The sequence below is a fragment of the Nasonia vitripennis genome, chromosome 4, assembly GCF_009193385.2.
Source record: "Nasonia vitripennis strain AsymCx chromosome 4, Nvit_psr_1.1, whole genome shotgun sequence".
NCBI lineage: Eukaryota > Metazoa > Arthropoda > Insecta > Hymenoptera > Pteromalidae > Nasonia > Nasonia vitripennis.
In genome coordinates, this window is record NC_045760.1 from 24,148,478 (window position 1) to 24,170,439 (window position 21,962).

Genomic DNA, 21,962 nt, shown 5'->3' on the forward strand with positions numbered 1-21,962 from the left:
GCGCTCCGCAGTGTGTAAGCTCTATACTGCAACACGAACAGAGATCTCATTTATCAAAGGCAGCGACGCATAGCAGACACCTCTCTTTCTCTTGCTCTTTTGGGCCAGAGTATTAGGTATAAAGCATGCTTTCTCTTTCTCTTTCACGTGCAAAGTACATGTCTCAATGCGCTTGGCTCTTTCGCAGCAGATACCTTTCTTTGGATCTTTTATGACGATTTCGTATGAAATTCCCTCCGACACCGGATCTCCACAGGCACTATAGTTAAACAATACTTCCGTGGGGCCCGTTAGTTAGCCAAGTTATCTTTTCCTTTAAAGTTTGACATTTCGATACAGCCTTCATCCATCAAAGTGATTAGAGATTCAGGATCTAACACGTCTTTTTCATTCTGCATCGTCCGACTGTCAGCTTCCTGCAGCATCGTCCGGTCATCCTCTGAACAGACTTAACCGTGACACCTACGTTCTTCTGCATCGACTGAGGGAGGTATTTCCCTTCTTTACTCTCCATAATTTCTATCCTTCTTGAGAATGGTCTTTACGTAGATGATACTGCGTACCAACCATCCTCCGATGTCAACATAGCTGTCATCATTCACTCCAATGTCACTCTGGTCTGGAGATAATACTCGAGTTCTTCACGCTCGATTTGTTATTGCGAACAGTCACAGAAAATATGATCCGCATTTTCGTTAGCGTCCAAGCAGATTGGGCAGTTGAAACGGTCCTCTATTTTAAATCTGTGGAAGTACGCCTGAAAGCATCAGTGCCCCGTCAAAAACTGCGTGAGGTAGGAATTGACTTTCTAATGTCCTCTTTGTATCCAGTCCTCTTGGTATGAAGCGATGTTTCCACCGCCCCTTATCACTAGAATCCCATCTCTTGTGCCACTCAGTCATTGTCTGATCCTTGCGAAATAGCAGAATTTATTCTGTTTGTTGTCGTTAATATGTCTCTTTGCCTTGAATACGTCCTTCCTCTCCATTGCTGAAAGGTCAATATATCTATACAGACGCTTTTACGGGCTTATGGCTACCGCGTATATATCCAAAAATAAGGGTATATATCTATGTAAAATGTGCTTCTAAATACAATCCTCTTACACTGAAAATTTATAGAACTCATGATAAACACAAAAAATGTCATGAATATAATATAGCTGCTTATGGTAACCACCTATTGTAGGATACACAGGCTAATGGCACCCAACAAAATTGTCATTAATGTAGGGTACACAAGCTAATAGCACATACAAAACATGCTATTAATATAATGGTATCAAAGATGTCATTAATATACTGATATAAGCTTAAGGTTTCTACGTATTCTACGACATACAAGATGGAATGCGGTTGATTTCATTTCTTTATTGTTATAATTTAATCGATTTTTAAAAACGTTTCTAGGCGTCTATCGATCCTCCCGAGGCAGGTTGTATATAAAGGATAAGAATAAACTAGAAAATTATTTCTTTTTTTTTCTGACGTTTCGGCGATAAATGATGCTTTTAGCAGGAAAAAATTCGGAGTGACTAATACCCTATTAGCTGTAGCTTCTCAAATGCACTGGCATTTCTGCTCGAGCACAACAAACAGCTTATTAAATAGTAGACAGGTTAGCTATAGGCGTGATCGTATTTGTAGATCTTTCTATATTTTTAAACAGTATTTTTATTACAAACTGATACAGCAGGCCGATGCTCATTTTGCTGCAATAATTATTATGTAACGGTTTACTGTTCTTGTTATGATTAAGCTGAGAGATTTTATTCTGGATATAAACTAGATAATGTTGCTGGGTTAATTAAGTTTAGTAGTTTAGCAGATGCGGAAGTGATGTAGTTATCTCACCGGACAGTAGGATGAGATGGAAAAAAATTAAGCGTCGTTAAAATCAAAATAACGTTTTCTACATAAAAACATTCCTAAGACAGCATATCAAAAATTCTACGTTCCTTCTAGGAATGCCAATTGATATAATAATCGGGCTGAAAGGGTGTGATCCTTCAAAATTTGCCATTTTCGGATTTCCAATTATAAAAAGATAACACAGCCCCACAATAAAAAAAAATTGTAAGTGCCGAAAACTTGACCTGTCTGCGCAAGCATTAGAATTAGAGGACTAGGGCGAGATTAAAACAACATGGTGAATAAATCCAACGTGGATGTACAACGAGTAGAAGCAAAATGTGTACAATTCACAATGATGCAGCGTCTAACATAGGGATAAGTATTTTAAATTATGTGTCATGGATAAGATATTCCAGCAGACCTGTCTGCGTAAGCATTAGAATTAGAGGACTAAGACGGGATTACAACGACATAGTAAATAAATGCAACGTGGATGTACAAAAAGTAGAAGCGAAAGAGTTCAATAATCCCTTGATCAACATTACGATAATACAGGTGATCTGTGCGAACAGTATTTCACGTTTGCGCACCTATAGGCAGATCGCAGACTTTACCTTTTCAACTTTCATAAACAAAGATTAAAGAATACCATGTCGTTGTAATCTCGTGTAAAACGTTGTATCGTATTAATAAAAAACAAGCTATAAGAATCATTATTTTTAATGATAATCAACATTTCCGAACTATTTTGATGGTTCGCGCAGATTAAACTATGTCGTTGTAATCCTTTGTTCAACATTACGATAATATGAACGATTTGTGCAAACTGAAGTTTACGTTTGCGCACCTCTAGGGAGATCGCAGACTTTATTACTTCCACACCTATATACAAAGAGTCATAGAACACCATGTCTTTGCATTCTGTGTCAAACGTAAGAAAGATATTACTTCAAAATAGGTTGAAGGGATCTTCGTTTTAATAGAATCAATTATTTTAATCATTTTGATGGTTCAAGCATATTAAAAAATGTCGCTAAAATTTCATAAAGCTGTTTAAATGATGCAAGCTTAAAAATGTCGTTGTAATCCCCTGTTTGAAATTACGACAGTACAGGCTATCTGTGCGAACTATATTTAACTTCTTGCGCAACTAAAGAGAAATTGCAGACTCTAATACTCGGACTACTATCTTCAAAGATTAATAGAACACCATGTCGTTGTAATCCCGTATGAAACGTTGCAATAGTATAAATAAAAACCAGGTGGCAGGAATCTTCGTTGTTCAAGGATAAATTTTTTCAATTGTTTTGATTAGTTTACGTTTGCGCACCTTGAGGGAGATCGCAGACTTTAGTTCTTTAACTCTCATAAACAAAGATTAATAGAACACCATGTCGTTGTAATCCTTTGTTCGACATTACGATAATAAAGGCGATTTGTGCAAACTATAGTTTACGTTTCCGCACCTCAAGGGAGATAGCAGACTTTACTACTTCAACTCCTATATACAAAGATTCATAGAACACCATGTCGTTGTAATCCCGTGTAAAACGTTGTAATCGTATTAATAAAAAACAAGCTATAAGAATCGACATATTTATTGATAATCAATATTTCCGAACTATTTTGATGGCCCACGCATATTAAACAATGTCTTTATAATTTTATAAAGCTCTTCAATGATGCTAGCACAAAAATGACGTTGTAATCCCTTGTTAGACATTACGATGATACAGGCGATCTGTACGAACTGTATTTTACGTTTCCGCACCTAAAGAGAAATCGCAGACTTCACTACTTCAACTCCTATATACAAAGATTCATAGAACACCATGTCATTGTAATCCCGTGCGATACGTATAATAATTTAAAAAAGTCATGGGATTCGTTGATTAAATTGAGAATTAATTTTTTTTTTTAATATTCTGATGGTCCGCGCATATTGAAAATATTTATTTATAACTAGTCCTAGAATTTTTAATATTGCTTGAACGAAGATGTCGTTGTAATCCCGTGTTAGACATTAAGATAAAACAGGCTATAATGTATTTATGATAAGCGGCCTGATTTTTAATAATAATCTTAAGATAACCATAATTAAGATTTCAACTCCTTATATTATTATTATGGATGTATATAAGTTTTTTTGTTTTTAGATGACTCATGATTGTATTTGATCAAAGACGTTATTTGTTTAGACTGCTAAAAAGTTTAGAAAATTAAACAAATAAAAAAACAATTAATTTATATGGTAGGTCGAGTAATAGTTTATATGCAGATATTGTGGATGTTAACTGTCACTAGGCTTGTAGCCATTAGCAGCTAAAGATTGATTTCAACTTTTCTAATGGCTACCGGTGGCCATTAGAGCGTATAAGCGATAATCTAATGGCGTCCGGTTGCCATTAGTGAAAACGGTAGCCATAAGCTCGCGTATCTCATGAAATGGTAACCATAAGCTCCCGTAAGCGTGTGTGTATATATATATATATATATATATATATATATATATATATATATATATATATGTGTGTGTGTGTGTGTGTGTGTGTGTGTGTTAATGCTACCTTATTTGCATTTTAAACCTTAAAATTTAAAAATCTGAATGTTTGATCCGGACTCCGACAATCTCAATACAGTAGAAAGATACCTTTTTATAGTAAAAATAGCTGTAAAGTTTCAGAATGGGCCTGTCTTTCTTCTAGAAGTTATGTAGAAAACAAACATGATATAATGGCTAATAAGTGGTTTTACATGCAAATTTGACACTTATAACCTAGTAAATTTCATGTCTACCAATACAAACACATGTTGGTATCGTTAGCCATGAAATGAATTAAATAGTAGTTTAACATTTATTTTTTAATATTATATATTTACATTTCATGTATATGTTTGAAATTAACAATATATCTACTATTGCAAGAATATCGGACATTACAACATTCTACGAAACACCATCGATGCAAATTTTTTCATACTTAAAAATAGGTAAGTCAAACTATATGAAATAGATTAATAGGCAGACTAAACGTTTGGAAGGCTGTACAGGTTAAGTTTATATAAATACATTCTTGTTTTTCATCAATGACGTCTGCTCATGCAAAAAATATATAAGTAAATAGCATAAGCAATTGGTTTCAGTGCTCATTCTGCTCTAGCCTTTCGAAGCAGTAAGATAATTTGATCATAGTATTTTAATCAATAAAATTTTCTAGAATTTTCTTTAATTATTTTTAACTCAAATTATTGGAGTATTAGAAGCAAACTAAATGTTTGGAAGGCTGCGCATGTTAAACTTATATACATACTATCCTGTTGTTTATCAATGACGTCTTTGCATGCACAAAAATATCTATGAATAGCGTGAAAAATTGGTTCTAGTGCTAATTCTGCTCCGACCTCTAGGAGCGGTAACAATGGTGAATCCTATTATTTTGATTATTTAATTTATCTGGAATATACTTTTATAGTTATTTACACAAATTTACTGCAGTATCAGAAGCAGAGTAAACGTGCGGAAGACGGCGCAAGTTGATTTTATATAAATATTTTCTTGTTGTTTATTAATGACATCTGCGCATGCGCAAAAATATGTACAAATAGCGTAAAAAATTTGTTCGAGAGCTGATTCTACTCTGACCTCTTGAAACGGTATCATAATCATATTCATAAATAATTTAGTATAATAAACAGACATTTTTTTAAGTCTGCGCAGGTTATCATTTATATTATTTCTCATTTGAAGTATGTTTAATAAATTCAATAACTACCTATAACCTTGTGCATATATTGACTTTATGGGTTTCAATGGAGAGGCGCTGTTCGTTTTTGCGATCGGTGAGACGGGTCTGAAATCGTTACCTTTAAGTCGATGCTATTGCACAAGCTTGATAATTAATTGATGATTCAAATGAGATTTTACTATAATAGAGAGGTCTCTCTAATTCATAAAAAATTAGTTTAACTTGAAAAATCTAAAAACCCGAGAACCGGAGAAACGGAGAACGCCAAAATGGATTTCCCTTTAATATATTAGGGGATTTCAGTTTTTTAATTTTTGCCTTCCAATTTGCTTTAATTTTTTCGAATTTTATTTTTCTAAATTTTTACCGCAAAGATAAATTGATTATTTAATCACTAATCATCATAAAAATAAAGACTCTAAAATTTTAGTAAACAAATAGAAAAATTTCTATATCATCAAAAAAGTTATCTATGCATATAGTTATTATATTATTCAGCGTGAACTTTATTCGAAGATAATGTAAGTTAAACTGAATTAGCTCGCGACTGGCAGCGATTCAATATCGATTCACGATTTAATGTATACTGATGAACTGATCTGGCGACTTGCAGCGATTCGATCCGTAAGACAACTTTGGGAAAACTGACGATGTTCGTTCTGTCAGGAAAACTGGCACTGTTTACCCGTTTGCTTCTGGTCTTTATATGGTGGAGCTTCTTCCCATATTAGGAGTGCCTAATATGATATATTCTCACGACTTTCTTTCTAATATCACGTGACCTCGTAAAATTTTACTATCGTCGGTTTTTAGGAAATCGTCTCGTGACTAGCCCTCCTCTGCTTTTCGTCGTCTGCGCGCTCGTCCGATGTTTGCTTGTTACTTGGTTATTTTGATGAGCTTGTCGCTATTTGAGGGATATCGTGACGTAGTTTTGCTCGTTCAGTGACATCTTTTTAATTTTATTGATAGGCAGTGTCAGTTTTTCTGACGACGGCTATTCTTTCGGATAATCTACGCCTCGTGCGCAGTTGCCGGTACTCTTCTATTCCTATTTTTGTAGGGTTATGCTGTGGTAGGGAAGTACTGTTTCTTGTGGCTGCTGCGATGTCGGTGCTCGCGAGTGTGTGTATGTGTATTTGTTTTGTGTATAAAAATATTTGTGTGTCTCTATTTTAATTGGCGTCATAGGCGCGTAATGGAATGGGGGATTCCATTACAATATTACATTCTCTACATTGATGTTGATTGACTTATCAAACATAGTCTTTGCCAATCAGTATTTTATTTTTTGTATCGTGCGTTTAAATAAAAATGATGTTATTATTTTATAAATAGTGCTTGCTTATCTTGTAAAAATTATTGAAGACATACAACATAATTTGTGCAATTAAACGACGACGTAAATTTAACTAGATGCTTTGTGTACGTAAGATCACAGTTTTTCAGTAAAATAACTATCAAACTTAAGTTCTGGATCCATCTCATGAATCAATAATACTAAAAATAAAAATTTAAGAAAAATCAGAGTGTGATAAAGTAAGAACTGTAATAATTTATTATTATTACGTTATGGATCCATCTCACAAAGCAATAATAGTAAACATATCAATCTAATAAAAAACAGAGCGCGATAGAGTATAAAGTATAATTATTTATTATTTTGTAGAAAATATATAATTAAACATAAATTAGTTTAGGATGAATACAGACAAAAAATTGTAAAAATTAATAAATTAAATAATAAAAAAAACTAAAAATTCGACAAAAGATAAATGAAAAATTGAGAAATTATTATATAGTAATGGACACATTTCTTAATTCTTAATTTTTCTTAGGTCTTCTAAATTTTTTTAAGTTTTTCCTATTTTTTATTAGCGCTTATTTTGTTCTCTTTGTAGTTATTTACATTTCTTAGTATTTTTTTTTTAATTTTCTTAGTTTTCCTTAGTTTTAACTTCTGCCAGGGTTTGCAATCGCTATTATATTTGATATTTGCGCATAGAATATTTAATTTAATGTTAGCAAAATGCGAGAACATTTGATTGGAATGTATGATACATCAACTTTATCATTTTTTCCAATATTAAAAGATTATAAAAATTTACAAGGTAAAATGTTGGCAACTATAAGTTTGGTCTCTACCCTGGCAGAAAATATCCCAACAGATGATTATGGTTGGCCAACGAACCTGCTAAAACCGTCACTTTGGTCAACAGTTTACCGTTGGTAAGCATTTCTACTAGGGCATAAATATACGCTGATGAATGTAGTGGAATCAATTTTATATATGTCAAGCATCAAGCATTAAGGTTCGGCAGGTGAGATAAGATCAGCTGACTAGTGGTTATTAAAAAAAAGGTTACAATTTCCAAAAATATTATTTTAATGCACACTTGCCGTCGCGTCGTTTTAGAGTCTACGACATGTACTGACTTAAAACAACTTATTGGTTATTTAACGATCATTCCCCACAAAAATATGCACATTTATCGCATTTTTAGTGAAAACAGAGAAATTCAATAAAACACTTTATCCATAGGCAAAAGTTTATGGTAAAAAAGAATCGTAAAGCCAATATGATTCCAAAAATACTTATTATTTTTGCAAATTATTAAATTTTGCTTGAGATTTTTTCTTTGATATAAACTTTCACGGATATATTTAAAGATGTTCACAATAAAGCAAAGCTCCTTTTGGATTATAATAAAAAAACCGCTGCCAATTCTTTAGCACGTAGCTTCCTTCAACATTATGTATCGCTTTAATATCTGAATTGTTTTTACTTCGTATATAATTCTATAAAGTTTTTGTACTTTTTATTTTGATAGATAAAATTATTTCAAATCAATTATATATACATAATCAATTATAGTTCTCTCTCTTTTTCTCGCATAACTATAATTGTTTAACAAAGCTCCAACGAGATATCACTCTCCCTTTATTACCTAAAATCTTTCACCAACCTGTATATTAGTAACAGAGTTAACTTGTAATTGAAATACGGTTGAGAAGCAGAGGTTGGTATATACGGTTGACTCAAAATTAAAGTAGTCTATAGTTATAATAACATTCGATAATCATGATGTTTTAACGAATAGTTCAAAATTTAGTTTCCGTGTTATAATGATTAGGATAGTTCGTAGAACGTATCTAAAATAACTAGTGATCGAAAAATCGCCATAAAAAAAGCAAATGCATAATTAAAAATCTTGTTTATAGCACAGTGTGGCTAAAATCCGCTGTTAAGTCACGCCTATCTATGGCTAAAGTAGTCCTTTTTTGCACCGTGTTTACCACACTTGCTACGCTCGTGCGCTAACCTCACAGTGCAAATAAGGAGTACTTTAGTGACGAATTGGCGAGACTTGCTAGTATCGTAATGCACTATTTTAACAAATTAGTAAAACAAAAACAGAAAAAATGAGCCTAGGTATAGATTAAAATCCATTAAATAGAAGCTGATATCTAAGCAATGAAGTTTTCATTTATATAGAGTATAAAGGGAAAGAAAACAAAATTTAGAAGCTTAATATCTTTGAAACTAACTGGTATCATAAACAAACCAAAGAAAGGGATCAAGGTGCTATATAATACTAATTGAATCCCACATTTTAAATTGATTTTTGCCTTTTTACTCTAATTATCGTGTCACGTAGAAAAACGACTCATAGTATACAGGATGAGAAAAAAATATTTTGAAGCTTAATATTTTTGAAACTAACTGCCCTGATAACAAACAACGTTGAAAAATATACGCGCGAACGTTAAATTTTCAAGTTGTACCAACGTTGGAGTAACGTTGGTACAACGTTGTTTTGGCAAGAAATTTTTACCTAAAAGTTTTGCGGATCCTTTACCAACGTTGTTTAAACGTTGCAAATACGTATGTCTAACGCTGTTTCAACGTTGTTAAATTTTTACCTAAATAGTTCACGCAACTTCCATCAACGTTTTTCGAACGTTGTTTTAACGTTGCTAATGCGTATATTATTTTAAAAGGTCACACGAATAGACCAACATCCAAGTTGTATAAACGTTGATTATTGTTAGAATAATCCTAGTTGGATGGTTGGTGAGGAGAACTCGTAATTAAACTAGGCTCTAATATTCTGTTATAGCTCTCTTTATTTTCCTCTTATATATAACTCGGGCGACGGAGCTGTTGCTTCGAGAGCGGTCGGCAGGAGAGAGAGTACTTTGCAGAGCACGCGTGAATACCTAGCGCTGCCCGCATGGTGGCGCTAGATTAGCCCTGTAGTCTACTATAGACGGCAAGCGGCGCGAAGACTCGCCAACACTCCCTCCCTTCGGGGCGCTTGTCCTCCTGTACGTCTGCGTTTTTTATTCTCTGAACTTTACTCTGAATTAGTTTCTCCTTGGTTTCCTGTATCTGAAATATGTACAAAAATATTCGTCTGATATATATATAAAAATAAAACTCTGAAAATTATAATTAAGTGTGAATTTCTATGTTCAATATTTTATCTCTGAGGTATTTATGAGTATCATTAGGCAGAGGTTTAGTCATAATGTCTGCCACATTGTCGGTAGTAGATATCCATTTAACTCTGATTTGTCCCTTTAGGACACACTGTTTTATGTAGTCTCCGTGTGTTTCTGCCATGTGACTTTTACTCCCTGTCTTTTCTCTGATTTGTAGTTTTCTCTGAATTGTTTCCAGATCATCATCAAAGTTTTTCAACTTGTGATTTCCTTCCATCTGAGTGCAGTCCCCTGCAGATTTGTTATCGCACCACAGGGTAACAGGATACATAGTTTTCCCTGTTATATCTCTGATAGCTTTATCCAACGATACAATTTCTTGGCAATCATTGCTCATTGCCAAGTACTCAGCTTGGCAGGTAGAGAGTGATACGTAAACTTGTTTATAGCTTCTCCACATAATTGAGTCGCCATACAATTTTATTATATATCCTCCAGTTGAAGATGAATCTTCACAATCTCTAAAGCTAGCGTCTGTCATTGCTTCCATATACTCATTTTCTGCTCTAAAAATCAAACCTATTTCTGAGGTTCCTCTGAGGTATCTGAAAATCCTTTTTACTTCCTTCCAGTCACTTTCAGTGGGTGACAGCTGTTTTCTTGATAGAAAGTTTACTGCAAATGCAATATCAGGTCTGGTGGCACCTGCCAGATATAGTAAGCTTCCTATAGCTTCCCTATACGGTGCATGAGTTGCTATCTGAGCTTCTTCTGAATTTATGAGTTCTCTTTTTCGAACCTGTCTTGTAACCATAGGTGTTTTCTGTGGCTTACTATCTTTCATATTGAAACGTTCAAGACATTTCTCTATGTACTCTGATTGTGACAGTTTTAATATTTTCTGATCTCTGTCTCTGGTTATTTTCATGCCTAAAGATAATTTAGGTTCTCCTAAGTCTTTCATCTGAAAGGTAGAACATAATTTTTCTTTTATCTGTTTTAGTTTCGTCTGATTGTTGCCTGCTAGAATGATGTCGTCTACATATAGCAGTAATACTACCATCTGATTTTGTAATCTCCACGTGAACAGACATGGTTCAATTATGTCCTTTTCTAGTCCAAGTTCCAAAGCAACTTCTGAGAAGCGTTTGTTCCATCGCTTGGGACTTATTCTGAGGCCATACAAGGATTTTTGGAGTTTACATACTTTATTTTTCTTAATGGATGGGTCTATTTTTATACGATCTGGTATTTCCATGAATATGTCATCTTCAAGCGTTCCATTCAGAAATGCTGTCTTGACGTCCATCTGATAAGCAGTTAAATTTAACTTATTAATGATTGCAAAAGTCGCTCTAACGATTGGCAATCTTGAGACTGGTGCATAAGTTTCTCTGAGTTCATATTCTTTTCTATCCTTGAATCCTCTGATAACTAATCTTCCTTTGTAAGTCGTCTGACCGTCTTCTGAGATTTTCCTTTTGAATACCCATTTGGAATCAATGATGTGTGCCTTTTTGCCATCTTTGTCTAGAGAGGGTCTGTCTACTATTGTGCACACATTGTTGTCTTCCATAGACTTTAACTCTTGTTTTATTGCTTCTGACCATTTATGTTTGTCGTCTGATTCAATAGTTTCTTTATAACTGACAGGATCTCTGTTCGTTCGTGCTATAAAAATATGTCCAAGTTCATCTTCTTCTGAGTGTGTATCTCTGGTTTCTCCAGTTGGAGTAGATACTTGTGGCAGATCGTGATTGGTATTTTCTACTTCGACTACTGCTTCTCTGAGATGTGTCCAAGTTCGTCTGTTTGTCTTGGCTTTTCTTTCTAGACAAGGTCGCTTTTCTGGTTCAGGTTTCTTAGCCTTTGAATCTTCTGAATTTTTGTCATCTGCTTTTCTCTTCTGATTTTTCTCTTTCTCTGATTTTGAATCTTTTGGTATATCTGGTTGTGTTTTGACAACATCTGTTGATATTTCTAGTGTTTCTGATTTTTCTCTTAGGTCAGTTTTATACACATCCCTATACACCAGTTTTTCATTAAATCTCACGTGTCTGGATGTAATGAATCTCTGAGATTCAGAGTACCACAAAACATAACCAGTTTGAGAATATCCAACCATGATTGTACGGATTGCTCTGTCTGAAAACTTGTTCGTCGCATTCGGTATTTTGACATAGGCCAAACATCCGAAACGTCTGATTTTGTCTAGATGCATGTTTCCATTTGGAACCATTTTCTTGATTGGTATCTCTGAATCGATTCCTTTGTGTGGAGTTCTATTATAGATATGGACCGCCACTTCCAAAGCTAGTATCCACATGCTCTTCGGTAGACCAGAGTCTATCATGAGCGCTCTGATTTTCCACTGTATGGTTTTGTTAAACCTTTCAGCGGTTCCATTATGTTGTGGAGTGTAAGGAGGTGCGAACTCTCCTTCAATTTTCTCCTTTTCCATAACTTCTGAAAATTTACCTCCAGTAAATTCAGTGCCATTGTCCGTTCGGATGAAACACACTTTTTCTTCTTTGCCCAGTAAATTTCTTGTAGTTACCAAGAATTTTTCTAAGCAATCTCCAGCTTCACATTTGTGTTTAGTAGAGTATGCTTTGGCAAATCTGGTGTAATCATCTATAAATCCTATTATGAATTTATTTTCCCCAGGATACGAGACTGGTTTAATTGGTCCCATTGTGTCTGTGTGTATCCTTTCTAATGGCCTTGTTGCTCTGACTCTGACTTCTGAGAACGACAGGTTTTCCATTTTTGCTAGGACGCAAACTTCGCAGTCTGTAATGGACTTGTCGAATTTTACCTTTCTGAGTTTATCTTCTGACTTTTGTAGCAATAGTAAATATTGCAGAGAAGCGTGACCTAATTTGATATGCCAGAGCATTCCTTCGTTTAGTTTCTTTTCTTGTCTATCTGATTTGTTGTCCACATTGTTTTGTAGATATTTCAGCATTTCTTCTGACGAGTCGTCTATGTTTAGGATTTTCCTGTTCAGAATTTGTTCATCTAAGTTTGTATCACAAACTTCTCTCTGACTAGATGAATTTGATTCTTGTACAGTTCGTTCTTGCTGCTTCTCCCTCCCAATCTCAGTCGGATTCATCTGAGTTCCCTCTGATGCGTTAGTTTCATCTGATTCGTTTTGATCCTCAAGATCCTTGATATTTGACTGAGATTGCTGCAAGAACTCGTCTACCGAGACTATGTTAGCCGTGCATGAATACTTATCGTAGACTTCTTGTTGCTCATCTGATTGTTCATCTTTTGCTACGTTTAAAGAAATTATCCAGTTTGGCTTTTCATACGTCCCAGCTAAATACTCTTCGTCTGAATTTTTATCGTAGATTTTAAGTATTTTATTATCCAAATAAATACTCAAACCTACGTCTGCAAAACGTCTGAGAGAGATCAGATTGTCTGAAATATTTTTGGCAGAAATTACATTTTTATTTACATAGAGATGTTTGCAGATTTATTTTTATTTGCACTTCTGATATATTCGCCTGAACTTTTTCTGAAGTTACTTAAAATTATGCTCTTATTTACTATATGCTCTGTTGCGCCAGAGTCCGCAATAAGTACTAGTTTTGTAGGTGTTTTATTAATTATATGTGTGTTGTTACCTGTTAGCATCACTTTGACCTTGTATCCCTTCTTCTGATTTCGGCCTGGTGTTTGTATATCGACCTTGCGTTTGAAAGATCCCCTTCTTACATTATTTCCTCTACCTCTGACATTATTATAACCACCCCTTCCTCTGTTACCTCTACCTCTGAAGTTATTACTGTTGTGTTTGTGTTGTGTGTTTGTGTGGTTATATGTATAAGATTTTACATACCCATCTTTGGGATTGTCCTTATTTGGACAATCATCCCCTTTGTGTGGAGCTACAGCCTGGCAATAAAAGCAGTACCATAGATTGTACTCTTTAAGAGGACAAAAGGCTGCTCTGTGTCCCACCTTATTGCAGCGATAACACTTGTCTGTGATTATCGCCTGTTTAGCTGCAATTTTTTTGCCTGTCGTCTGAAGGCTGACCGTCTGATTTGCGTCTGTCTGATTCCAGCTGTAGTATCAAAGTTTTTATGTCATCAAGGCTCATCTCTGATTTGGTTGCTTGAAGTCTGATAATATTGGCCGATCTGATTTCTTTAAATTTTGTACTAACAGCTTGAAAGAAGGCCGATCTTATCTCTTCCTCCGTCAGAGGTGTTTTGGTAATACAATTTTCAAAATCTCTGATAATAGAGTCAAAACGATCGCAAAATTCGTTTACTGATTCTCTATTGTTCATTTTGAGACTATATAATTTTTCTCTGACTGAAGAATCGGTAACATTGGCCTCTGCTCGTCTGAACTCTTTGATTTTAATGACTATTTCTAATGGGTCTTTTATTTGTAAAATCTTATTATGGTAATAATCATCTACGCGACTTATTAGAATGTCTCTGACTTGGTCTTTTCTGTTTTGTCTTTCTATTACTGTCTCTGAAACGTCTGATTGTTGAGAATCGTCAAGTATGTCTGCAAGATTATTAGCTTTTAATTCAGCATTTATATTGTCTAACCAAATGTTAAGTGGTACTTTTTTTGTTAATTTATAATTTCTCTTTATGTTTATTTTTGAATTAGTTGCGTTTAGGGCAATAGATCGTCTGAGTTCATTACAAGCTCTGCTGAGGTCGCCTAATGCGCTTGTTCCGTCTGATAAGTTTGTTGAATTGATATTGTTACTAAACTCTGTCTCACTTATGTCTCTGAGTGTGGAACTGGCAGGGTGGATAATTACCTCTGAAGTTAATTTTCCTATTTGTTCTGTGAGTTTCTGTATGACAGTGTTTAGGTTGTCAATATTTTCCTTCATATCGAGTATGGCTACTGTTTGATCTCTGATTATTTCAGCATGATTGTCGAGTATATCGGAGTGTCTCTCGAGAGCATTCTCCAGATTATCCATTCTCCACTCCATTTGTGAGTCAGTAGGTTGAGACTTTCCCTCCATATCTCTTTTTGGGGGTGTACCCGGGGGTGTATACCCTTCTATATCTGAATCTGTATTATAAACAATTTCTCTGATTAGCATTCAATTTTTATTTATTATTTGAACTCTGAATTTTAGGCCTAACTTCTGATTCTGAATTAATTGTTTATATTCTGATTTAAAAACACTTTGTACCTTGGTGGATATTCAAATGATCGTCCACTTGATTTTCGTTGCCTTCGTTGGCCGCCTCTTTCTCATTTGATGGTAATGGGTCTGAAAGACTCCAATCAGACATAACGCTTCTGATGTTCTTTTCCTCTGAAATAAAGTTAGAATGCTTACTCTGACAGTTTTCTTTGATTTCTGCCAAGTTAGACCGCACTGCAAGTCAAACCAAGCTTGAAAATCAAGCACTAGCACCGTGCCTCCCGGACGCCACACACGTGCTCCCTCCCAGTCTAAGTAAACGAACGCAATTCACTTAATAATTTGCGAGGGGGCGATCGCACACGCGTATGTCGTCCAAGAAATCACGAATGAAAGTGTAATTATCTTTAGATAATTTTAAATTTTATAGAAATTCAAATTCACTGCACCGCCGTTTCATTGAAATTTCTATCAAGGCGTGTTTTTAAAATTTATTCGAGTGCATCTGAACACTAAAAAACCAACAAAAAAATTGAAGCTTTTTGATTTACTCGAATAACTCTGACATTCTGAATAGGAGTGAGAACGATATAACTGGAATTATTTTTCTCTGATTTTATTTATTACATATATACACCGATAGCCAATCTAATCCGTTACGTCTGATTCTGATTAGACCATATATTTTGAAACTCAAAAAGGAGAAAAAATTTACGAGAAAAATCCGTGCGTGTAAAATTTGTTTTGATTCCGAGAGAGAGAGAGAGAGAGAGAGAGCACAACAAACCGCGCGCTCGGCTCTGACAGCGTCGCTAGTCGCGGCTCACCTCCCCCCGATTCCCGGAATCGGCTCGTGCAGGCTTTTGCCGGCGAGCTCTCGTGCGTTTCGTTGTCGCGCGCTTTTGTCTCGTGTTAAGACTTTTGATTTTCTATAACCTTCTGATCTATTCTGTAATTATTAAGACACCGCACTGTCTTTTCCTACTATTCTTTACGCAACTCTCATTTTTCTTGTCGATGCGGTAACACAACACACTCCCGAAACCGATTGAAAATTAAACTTTCTTTTGCTATATCTGATTACTACTCTGACTACACCTTACAAAAGCTTGTACTTACGTTTTCTTCTGAAATTTGCCCTCTAGACCTCTGATACGTCTGATTTGTTTTCCTCTGAACAAAGATAAAAATAAAAACTTCTGAGTCGTCTTCTTCTCGGTTCTTCCTCTATTCCAGCGAGCTGGCCCACAACCTGTTAGAATAATCCTAGTTGGGTGGTTGGTGAGGAGAACTCGTAATTAAACTAGGCTCTAATATTCTGTTATAACTCTCTTTATTTTCTTCTTATATATAACTCGGGCGACGGAGCTGTTGCTTCGAGAGCAGTCGGCAGGAGAGAGAATACTTTGCAGAGCACGCGTGAATACCTAGTGCTGCCCGCATGGTGGTGCTAGATTAGCCCTGTAGTCTACTATAGACGGCAAGCGGCGCGAAGACTCGCCAACAATTATACGATAATGAAGTAACGTTGTTGCAACATTGCTAAATTTAAAATTTAAAAAAACAATTCAATCGATCATGCTACTTATATTTCACTATTCTGTAATAAAGATAAATATTTATTTTTTAAATGTTCTACAAATATAGTTACTTTATTGTGTCACTAGATACATGCAAATTTCTATAGTACAACTGTATTAATACTGTATAACTGTATTAATAAGTAATTACTTTAATCGTTCTATCGCAATACATTATATTACTGAGCTTGTTAGCTATTCGTCATAAACATTTAAATGAAAAATTTTAAGTGAAAACTAAAGTTAAAGACTACAGATGTCGTACAATTGTCATATTTGTATTAATGTTTTCCTCGCGCCTGCACATGTATGATGTAGTACAACATAATCCACTAGATGGCTCGTTGTATCTACCAATATTCAGAAACTGATGCAAAACTGTTACAAGTCAATTTTCTTTGTTTATCCGTATAGAAACATTGAAAATTGACGATTAAATATCGCAATTGTAATATTAACAATTTAATGCTAAGCTTTACTTTATACTTATATATTAAATCATTTTTGAGTGAAGTGAAGCTTTGAATTAAATTTCACAATTAACGTAGTTTAACATTTTTAAACACATTTAATTGTAACATTATTTTTGTGTAGTTAACTATCGCTTTTAAATAATATAACAATACATGATTAATGATATGCTACCTGGACAAAATGGCTGTTTTAAGGTAAGTAATTTAAGCTTCATATAAATCAAATTTCAATCATTGTACAATGTACATATAAAGGGTATTCACCTTTTATAGGATGTTAATAATTCATCAACGACTATATACGAAATTGGTTAAACATTCCGACAGTAGTAACTTTCGTAGTTTTTTTTTTTGTTTTGATACGTATGAATAAGTGGTATGACTACAAAACGATTTCTATCTTTCAAAGGAAATTTACACACTTTTACTACAATAGATTCTGCTAGATAAGGTATACACTGCGCATGTGCACTTTCTTTAACTATTTAATATGTAATAGATCTGATATGTCTTTAAAATTATCTTTGTAAAAGTGTTCTACAACTTGTAAATTATTTCCAATAACTTGGAGTTGGTTGTTCTCGTTTTTCATAAAGTATTGTCAAAGAACGTACGTACTGTCCTTTAGTAAAACGCAATTAGTATTGCGACAATCTACACTTATCGATTATTTTTTGGAACGTAAATTCCTTGCATCAGACGATAAATAGACAAGTCAAAATTAACATCACTATGTTCATTATGCACTTCCGTACATTTCATCTCTACTAATCGTCTTCCTATTCGTTGCATAGGATGATTGCCTGTCCTCACAAGTGATTTTACTTTTCTTATAAGATTTTCAAAGCGAAAATTGCTGAAATCGTCTAAAGGTCCAAATCGCTTTACATCTTCAACTACGTTTAGTAGATTGTGAACATTGAAAGTTACATTGTTTTCTCCATAATACTTTCTAGAATCAGTAACAAAATCAGTTAACAATTCATTGTCGTATCTTAAGTAAACATCACTTTTATATAAAATTGGGTTTATCAGTATGCTTATAGCAATATTTAAATGTAAGAAGTGAATATATAAATGTTTCGGTAAAATATTTAATAAATCAACCACACCTGTGTACAATAAAAATTGTCTCAGTTCTGTAGCTTTCGATAAACGTTAAATTGTTCTGAACTGCCTCGGATTTCGACAAAAATCGGATGGAACAAATTCTCTCAATTCAATTAGTTTCTTTGAAATTTTTTGAATGTCTGATTCGGAGAATATTGATTTGATCCAGATTTCAATGAGTTTCAACATTACACCCAGGCAAATTAAATGCATATAGTCTAACAGAACATTTGTCACTAAACCAAAGTTGGGCATGTCCTTTAAAATTGATTGTCTGTGTTTCTGATAATCATCGCCAAAAGGATCATTATATTCTAGATTTTTAAGTTTTTCGTCCGTTCTTAAAGTGCAAATACCTCCAGGAAAATGAACTCCTTTATTATATTTGCCACGAATAGTACACTTGGTACAGCTGTAATAACCAGCATGATACTTGACGCATATACAAAATGCTTTCGCTGGTTCGTCACAAATTAATCCTTCGAAAATTACGTCATAATGTATATCTTGATGGTCGATACCATTACTCACAAACAATGTCATTTATTCTTAAAAATGTTTTAAAAATTCGTTAACGTCAGGTGGTTTATCTTTACCATGATAAAGTGCAAGCAGTTCCACTAGTTTCAACACCGTTTCTGAACAAGCAATGATCCACAATCCTTTTTCGGAAGAAGTAGTAAGTGAATCTCCGTCTATACCGACAAGAAGTTTTATACAATTGACATCAACTCCCTTGAGAACATACATATTAATGAACGTTCTTAGTATAGGTTCAAGTCTATAATGGCAATATTCTCCAGGTCCCATTTGAAAAGTTGCAATTTCTCTAGGAGTTTGAGCAGTTTTTGAAAATGGTGCACCGGTTCCTTTTCTTAATATAATTAACAGTTCATCTATAAATTGGTGTGTAATAATGTGAATGTATTTTATACAAATTTTTCGAATTGCAGTAATCAATTCAAAATTTTTATCATTTTCAACTTAATCCAGAAAATCCTCATCTGAATCACTATTAGATTCAATATCTGATTCATCATTTAAATTTTTTAGATAATCTCTTAAATCAAAATTCTTTGCTGTACAATTTTCATTTACTTCGTTTAAACGAAGGGTATAATTCGCTACGTTTTCCTGAATATTATTTGCGTTTACTTCAAATATCTCTTCTTGTTATAATATTTCTTGCTCTTATATTCCCTCACTTTGACCAACTTCGAATTGTTTTGCAATTAGCCGATCATGTCGTATACTTTCATCTGGGCATAATGTGTTTTTCTAAACAAATAACATTTATAGCATTACTAGCTTCAACATTTTATTAGGATTCATTGATTCACTTTTCTCAGATTCAGTAGTATCATCTTCAGGATTCACATTTCTACTACTGTTTCGAAATTTATTCAAACATTTCTCATATTCTTGATGAAGTAACTTTTTTTCTTCACTTACTTTGCGTCGAATTGTTCTATCTGAACTCATTGTCAATTATTCATTTGAAACTACCTGTAACATACAATGCTATATATTTATATATATTTTGGTAATATACAAATTTTTATGTTTCAAAGTATAATAATTCGGAATGCGAACTTCATCCAATCCACCTGGAGGGCTGCAGTATCAAGTTCCAAGTCTGTACAATGGATTAGTTTGCATAAATCAGCTAATATATAAATTTTGGCGTTTCAAAGTATAATAATTCAGAATCAATTCATCGCACAGACTTGAAACTTAGTACCTGAGTCCTCCAGGTAACTAGAATGGAGGCTATGTAATTATGTGACTTTTCAGTTCACAGAAGCTGTGCATAAAAAAAATGTTTGCATAAATAGCATTTCAAAAGCAATGCAGGCTTCCAGATGCCTGAAAAAAGAAGTTTGGATGAATAAATCTGTGGTGTTTCAATTCGTCAGTTGGCGAATTTTTTTTTGTCCTACAACTGATACATACATTCGCAACTTACTGTGTGTATGGGGTACACTATCTCTTATGCTATGGCCATGATGAAATCAGTGCTGTTAAAGTCGCTCTTCTGTACCTGATGGTATTTCTGCTTTTCGATCCAATTTGAGACAAAATTGTAAATCACTATATTTGAAATAAAAAAATAGCAATACTTTAATAATCAGCTGTTACATAGTTATATAATTTACTATAATTAGTAGATGCTCTGTGACAATGTTTATAAGATATTCGATGCGGCAAATATTAAAATTCACATTGGCCTTTTGGTCGAGAGATAAACAGTGACAGTTCAGTCAAAACTAACCTGATGTTTATAGTTTTAGTTATATTTGGAATTTTAAAATCTATCCATAAGCCCTCAGTGTGTTTGGAATTAAGTTTGTGTGGTTTAGTGTAGTGTCACATCACAGAAGGCCTACCTGTCAAACAAATTGTCAGAAAACAATATTCTGTATTCAACCACACAGTTTGCAGTGTATAAATAAATATTAGGGTTGTACAAGATATTTACACGTAGCTAAGTTTGATATGAATATTTTTTAACGAAAGAGATTGTCATCATTTCCCCCCTACTGTCCTATTATACGATGAGTCTCTCCGACTGGTGTGAGAAACTTTTTCGTTATTTGGAATATACGCGATTTTCTCAGATCATGTGAATCATCCGCGACAAATGAAAAAATTATCATAAGTATACCTTCGTTCACTTGCATGCGAAAGTCAAGCTTGAGAACGAAACTTCTAAACTTCGTTCAATATATGTATACTGCGTTGCTGCCGAAAAATCCGTTACTGGCAGCAGTGGCAGCATTACGGAACCCTCCTTGCAAATACTAGATTATGTCCGCAACTCCGTTTTTTTTCAGAATAGGAATGACCCGATGATACTCCCCGTCTCAAAAGTGTCACTGTGCTTGCTGTAAAAAAAATCGTATGACAAATAATGGTAAACAATATAAGTAGTCGAATCAAACAAAGCAAAGAGTTAGATTGTAAAGGGCCATGACAGCTAAAAAAAGCAGAGAGCACAACACACAATTTAGCATTGCTTAGTATACCTATATAGTTCAAAACATAACACACAAGATCTTGTTCTTTATAAGTATATCGAATAACTAACCAATGCTAAACTTATGTGCTGTGGTCTGTGCTTTTTTAAGCTATCAGAGCCCATACCGGGTATACGTCTATATACGCGTGGTGCTTTGTAGATATAGGCGAAGGAAAAGAGGTGTAAACAATAACAAACGAAATCACCATCTCACCTTTACTCACGTATCGACGAATAGGCGATCGTCACCTTTACACACGTTAATCATTAAGTACCTATAAATAATTTTGTACTCTTATAGACAAATAGAAAAGTAAGCATACCTTATTACCTCTCGTTCGTGACTGTCCAGCTTATAAGAACCGGAAAGCAGCAGCGGTATTTTAGTGCAGTAAGCCAGAAAAACTAAAACGGTAGTTCTCGTGAAGTCTCTATAGGTATAATGTGATGTGATGTGCAGTACGTGCATGCGAAGGTATCTTATCGGTGTTGCATATAAAAAAGCCAGCGATCTATGAACACTTCGTATATTTTTCTTTGCTCTGCTGCTGCTGCTGCTGAGAGAGAGAGAGAGAGAGAGAGAGAGAGA

The 21,962-nt window shown here is 34.4% G+C and overlaps 2 protein-coding genes across 8 annotated transcripts in view; both read right to left on the reverse strand.

The window, feature by feature from the left end:
* LOC103317603 (nuclear receptor subfamily 2 group E member 1) overlaps window positions 1–21,962 on the reverse strand; it is a 628,264-nt gene that overhangs the window by 299,291 nt on the left and 307,011 nt on the right. The gene's annotated exons all lie outside the window — the stretch shown is intronic.
* LOC116417164 lies at window positions 9,713–15,564 on the reverse strand. 2 transcript variants are annotated; one of them, XM_031928797.2, is made up of 4 exons: window positions 15,237–15,564; window positions 14,850–15,112; window positions 13,899–14,126; window positions 9,713–9,992 (listed from the first exon to the last, which is right to left on the reverse strand). In XM_031928797.2, exons 1-3 carry the CDS (start codon window positions 15,337–15,339, stop codon window positions 14,061–14,063), a joined length of 432 nt encoding a protein of 143 aa, XP_031784657.1. In that variant the 5' UTR covers window positions 15,340–15,564; the 3' UTR covers window positions 9,713–9,992; window positions 13,899–14,060. The 2 variants fall into 2 exon arrangements, with proteins under 2 accessions (XP_031784657.1, XP_031784656.1); XM_031928796.1 differs by having other exon boundaries at window positions 9,743–9,992; window positions 13,899–15,112.

Coding starts and splice junctions, on each gene's coding strand:
- LOC116417164 (XM_031928796.1), bottom strand. CDS start 15,339: ATGTCTGATTGGAGTCTTTCAGACCCATTACCATCAAATGAGAAAGAG. Junction 15,113..15,236: donor TCATTTGAATATCCACCAAG/GTACAAAGTGTT, acceptor TTTATAATACAG/ATTCAGATATAGAAGGGTAT.